We start from the raw sequence: 5,248 nt of genomic DNA, 5'->3' as shown, positions 1-5,248 counted from the left end.
TTTTCACTCCCCCATATGCAGGGGTCGGCAGGACTTACACACATGACACAGTCAGTGCAAGACTATCTCAATCGATAAGATCGCGGTTTAAAGCTAAGCAGCCAGAGGGTATTTCACACAATGCCGCACTCAACACTTCATTCCCAGTCAGCATCACGCATCACGAGGGTTGCACGCCTGATTTTGCACAGAATAATACAGGAGAGCATGGTTCTAGCACAACCGCCCCTCGGGGTCATCCGGGTGTGTACACAGCCCCGTATCCAGACAAGGGCAATGTGAGCAAAACCGCCTAAAAGAAGCGCGTCGGTGCACAACATCGAGAGACTTTAGACTGCTGATTCCAAGCGCGGCCCAATCAGCGGACCCTCCTTAACACTGGGCGCACTACTTCACTGTCGCTGCCTCAGCCAAAAGGCTGTGTAGAGTCAAAGCAAAGAAACGCCCTCTGGCTGTCCTCTGGGGGTGTGCCCACACCTCAGAACAGCATAAGCAAAACGAGAATCCTGCGGTAGCAGGGAATCCAAAAATGCCCCCGCCTTTAGGGTTGTGTATTTTGTGCTTTCGTCTTTAAACTTGCAACAGCGGTATCCACACTCTTAGAACGTGTGCATCGCTGACCCGTTTGTCCAGGTGAGCTACCCAGGAAGCAAATGCAACTGCATACACATGCACCACTGCAACAAGCGGGTAGCCGCCTATACGACCAGGATTGCCGCACGCAAATTTCAACGGGGGCCCTCCAAGAATTCGATGCCTTGAGCCATCTGTAGCAGGTCCACACCTTACGCAACACCGCTGGACGCAGCGAGCGATACACCGCATTCATAATGTTGTAATTGCCGCCTCTGCTTCGGCCGTTCCTCTTCGTGCCACTGCAGTAGCTACACTACTGCTGTTATTGCCTTACTAAACATTTCCTGCTGCTGACCGAAGCTTTCGAGCCTGAAAACAGTCGTTCCCTAACCGGCTCGTATGCTGCATGGACCGGTTGTGGGGACTTCGGGCAGACCAACTGAAACTTTCCCTGCTACTTCTGTTGCTGCAATTATTTCAACTCCAGCCATGGGCATCAAGAAAGATACGCCCATAAAAGGAATCTACGGTAAGATTAAAAGCCGAGGGAGGCCTTCGCTCTGTACCGTAGCGGCACTGTCCTCAGCTGCGGCCCTGCTTTGCTGGCTGCGGCCCTTGCTACTGCAATCGCTGCTGCTTCAGAGATGGCGCTCCAAATGTGGTTGACTGTTTGTTGAGGATGATTATCACCGCTCAACACACAGAGCCTCCCAGCCATTTGCCTGCATGGTCGTCGGGTAGCCTTGGATCTCCGCACAGTTATTTGTTCCCGGTACATGTTGTTCAAGTCTGTGCGTTTGCCTCGGATCTACTAGCACCACTGCAGTCGTCGCCTGCTGCTGCTGCCCACTCGGGCCCGCCCCTCTGGAAATGTGGCCATCGGTAACGCCCTCTCGAGGACTCTTCACGGTCAGAGGGCAGCTTAGAGACAGCTCTCTGAGACGAACTTGATGTCTCTCAGGCCGACACCACGCATCCTCAGCCTCAAATGTTGGCACATGATGCTGTCCACCTTCCCCGCAGCTGCGGCTGTTTTTGCAGCTACAGTGACACTCGTCGCTGCTGAAAGGAATATTGGGGCTACCAGTCCCTAAAGGGCCCAGAGGGGCACCAAGCGGGGATTCAGGTTCCACAAAAAGGCACGCAGGAGACACAGACACGCTGCAGCAGATGTCCCCTGGATGGGGCCCCCCTGCTGGCGCCGAAGACAGAAAAGGCGGGGTATTATAGGGAGATCCTATGCTGTAAAAGCTGCCTCCTACACCGCCCTTACTGGTACTGGTGCTGTATCCAGGTATTACTCCTCCCACTGTTGTGGCGCAACTCCAGCCACTGTTGTGTCGTGTTCCCTGAGAAACCCCGGGGGCTTCTTCGGGTGTTGGAAAACTCCCGCTGTAGTAATGTTGGCCCAAATCCGCTGTAATGCAACTCATGCTTGCCCTTGAGATGCCGTGATCCTTCTTCAGTGAAATCAAAGAGGGAAGCTCCTCCAGTGTAGCGGAAATCTTTGCATCATTACTTCCGCTGGTTTTACTGCTGTTTGAGCTACTCTCAGCACCACTAGTCCTTATGCTTTCTAGTGAGGAAACCTCTGTGGGGGTTCTATGCGGTGATGAAGTTGCTGCGGTTGCTGTAGCTGCTGGCGCTACTACCGCTAGTGCGTGTCTGTTCCCTTCCCTTGCTGCCTTCCCCTCTGGTAGCACACCTGGAGCCACAAAGGAAAGCTTGTGTAAAATGTGTCCAGCGGCTTCTCCGTGAATATGCACCTGGTTATACACCGCTTGTTCAGTTCCCCCTGAAGCACCGGGGACTTCAGGGCCAGCCTGGCGTGCGGTGTACTCCGGAGTACCAGGGCATCCGTTGGAGTCAACGTTGTCAGCATCAACTACAAGGTAACGGTGGCGGGGGCATGAAAAAACGCCCTCGGGGGGCTGCCCAGATGCAGACGTAGGAGTATGGGGTGATATACTATGAGTCGTCGACGACCTCAAGGGGCGGTTGCGGACCACGTCGAGCCTTAAGGAGAGGGAGATACCACACGCACGCAAGAATAATAGGAAGAGTACAATGAAAAATAGAATGCGACCCATGTGTATGACGTTACTGAGCCTATGGTTCATGAGAGAACCGCTAAAGCGAAGTCGATAGGCAGGAGCAAAGCTGCAGTAATAGAACCCAGAAGGTGCAGAGGCCGCAAGGAGAATGAGGGGGAATATAAACGAAAGGCAGTCATTCAGCAAAAGCAGGAGCAAGCTCACCAAGGGTGTTCCATTGCATGTGCCGCCGTTTGAATACGTTTTTCTGGATCAATCTCTAACAGCCTGCGACACAGATCTCTGGCCAGTGGAAACTCGCCGAGGGATGCTGCCTCAAAGTCTATACCTCCTCCATCTTCTACCACTCTCTTGATGGCATTAAGAGCAGAGCGGGCTGACGTCATTTCTTCCATCGGCATCGGTGGTGCACCCTGAGTTACACACAAACAAGCACCAGACGCCAGTATTTTGCATCTGTCTTCAGAACTCAAGTGACAATTGGCCGGCGCTAATACAATTAACCTCTCTTCTCGTAACGATCTGTTTTCTACACTTCATAGTTGCGAATAAGGGTTTGTGTGTCTTCGGACTGCCTTTGCCTCCAACGATTCTCCCGGGTGGTCCACCATCGGGGTCGTCGCTGCTGCTAATTATTTGCAAGCTTTAACACTGCCATGTAGGGTATTCCTTACTGTCATAAGGATGTAAAGAATAATGCCAACACTCCATAGATCAGAGGCACGACTGTAGTGGCCGGCTTTCAGGACCTCAGGGGCTAGATACCCATAGGTCCCGACCAGCCTCCGAGGAGACGATCCCGCTTCCCCAACTTTGTTGGCATAAGGATCATGGATGAACATAGAGGTATCGAAGTCTATTAGGAGCAGCTCATGTTGCTCTTCCATTGACAACGTAAAGGGGCCAGGTATAGCGTCCTCCTCCTCGTTGCAAACCATTGCTGCTCCATCCTGCTTGTGCTGTCCCCGTCGTTTGTGGTGTTGCCAATGCTGCCGGTATCTGGGAGAAGTTGCGGCATCGTGGCCCTGGCGACGGCGAAACATCAGATTCTCTGGCTTCACATCTCTGAGACAAACAGGAAATACAAGACCTTCCCAGGTCGGAATTCCTCCCATCGGAACGAACCAATGAAGCAGGAAGCCCCTATCGAGTGTGCATTCCTTTAAGTAACCGTCACCACAGAAAGAGAAAACCTGAGGAACTATTGCTGCAGCGAAGAGAAATAGCAAGACTGGAAGCGTCATCCCCCAGGTACATTGAAGGCTGATAGGGTGTAAGTGTGCCGCATGTAACAGTTTATTCATCTGCTGTACCTGTGAAGCAGGTTATGTCTATGTAGGTGATCGACAGCCCTTAGGATCTGCAGCGTAATGAACTGGCAGACGTCTTCATGAATCGATTTCTCTCTGAGCAAAAAGTCGAAGAGTTCTCCACCCTCCAGATGCTCAGAAGCAAAGATAAAGGCGTCCGAGGTCTCCAGCACCGCCTCAAACGACAACACATTTGGATGGGGAGGCAAATTCAACATGTGCGTGCACATGCGACGCCAAGCCCTGAAAAAGCACACAATATCTAAAACCTCAAGCCTGACCAAGAAACACTGAACCACACCACTCCATATGACGAGGTAGGGGAGAAGAGTATGAACAACAGGGGAGAAGCATCCCCTTTGATTGTAACTACTCTGCCATATTCACGTATCACAGTCTCTGGGAAACAACCATGGATGTTACTCATATGATCCAGAAACCGCAACGTAAAAGCCTCTGGGTTTGGGACTTACCCATCTGCTTCTGATTGCACTGCTCCTTTTTTCTTCTTGACAACCTTTAGAACCTTCTTCTCTCTGCGTTCATCTTGTGTAACAGCATGATATAATAACGGCCTGTTCCAATCCGTAGCCGCTCTCATCGACAAATCGTCAAGCGGCTGCTCTGGCTGCTGCCCTTGGGTTTGAGCAGGCTTCTGCTGCACTGGCTTTGGGATCGTGCATATAGAGAGGAGTTTCCCAACCTGGTAAAAGTCGTGTACTGTTGCACCCCCAGACAATAATTGGATCATTTTATGTGGAACAAGACTAGGCTTACTGCCGCAACAGCTACAGCTGACGCCACCAAACAGCGAATCGACTGGTGGAGCTTCGGTAGCACTGCAACATCGTGTAGACACTGCAGAGCCTTCACCAGCGATAAACGCATGGGAAAGTGCCCCAGGACTCCTCAGCATCTCTGGAGGGAGCCGCATATGCACGCTACTGCAGCTGCTAATGCTGTTGCAGTACGCATTGCATGAACAGTTAGTTTCTGCCCCATCTTCGACGCGTCTAGAGCATACAGGAAGCCGGAGTAGGCCAAAATGTTGTTTCTGTTGCTGCTGCTGTTGCTGCTGAAGTAGGTATTCGTGATGAATATGGCGCTGCTGCTGCAGCTTCGGCTGTTTCTGCAGTTGGCGTAGAGGATGTTGTTTTGGGCTGAGTAAGTACTGTTTTACAAGCTGCTGGCGCATCTTCTGCTGCGGCAGCTGTTGTTGCCGTTGTTTTACCCCGTGCTTGTTATGGTGATCATGCTGGCGGTGATGGTGATTATAATCTTGGTGCTGCAAAGAATACCGCTGCAGAT

The 5,248-nt window shown here is 51.8% G+C and overlaps 1 protein-coding gene across 1 annotated transcript; it reads right to left on the bottom strand.

Annotated features, from left to right (window-relative positions):
• Positions 1-1,359: 1,359 nt before the first annotated feature.
• LOC34619718 (serine/threonine-protein kinase ATG1) lies at positions 1,360-4,856 on the bottom strand. Its single transcript, XM_026335489.1, has 6 exons — positions 4,414-4,856; positions 3,944-4,183; positions 3,305-3,695; positions 2,835-3,043; positions 1,661-2,592; positions 1,360-1,478 (listed from the first exon to the last, which is right to left on the bottom strand). Exons 1-6 carry the CDS (start codon positions 4,854-4,856, stop codon positions 1,360-1,362), a joined length of 2,334 nt encoding a protein of 777 aa, XP_026191274.1.
• Positions 4,857-5,248: the final 392 nt, after the last annotated feature.

The sequence above is a fragment of the Cyclospora cayetanensis genome, unplaced genomic scaffold (assembly GCF_002999335.1).
Source record: "Cyclospora cayetanensis isolate NF1_C8 unplaced genomic scaffold, CcayRef3 CcayRef3_contig_7, whole genome shotgun sequence".
Classification (NCBI taxonomy): domain Eukaryota; phylum Apicomplexa; class Conoidasida; order Eucoccidiorida; family Eimeriidae; genus Cyclospora; species Cyclospora cayetanensis.
Note: the sequence above shows the minus strand (reverse complement) of the source record. Positions and strands in the feature narration are given on the sequence as shown.

Coding starts and splice junctions, on each gene's coding strand:
- LOC34619718 (XM_026335489.1), bottom strand. CDS start 4,856: ATGCTGAGGAGTCCTGGGGCACTTTCCCATGCGTTTATCGCTGGTGAA. Junction 3,696..3,943: donor AGACATAACCTGCTTCACAG/GTACAGCAGATG, acceptor TGTTTGTCTCAG/AGATGTGAAGCCAGAGAATC. Junction 2,593..2,834: donor CATGCAATGGAACACCCTTG/GTGAGCTTGCTC, acceptor CCTCTCCTTAAG/GCTCGACGTGGTCCGCAACC.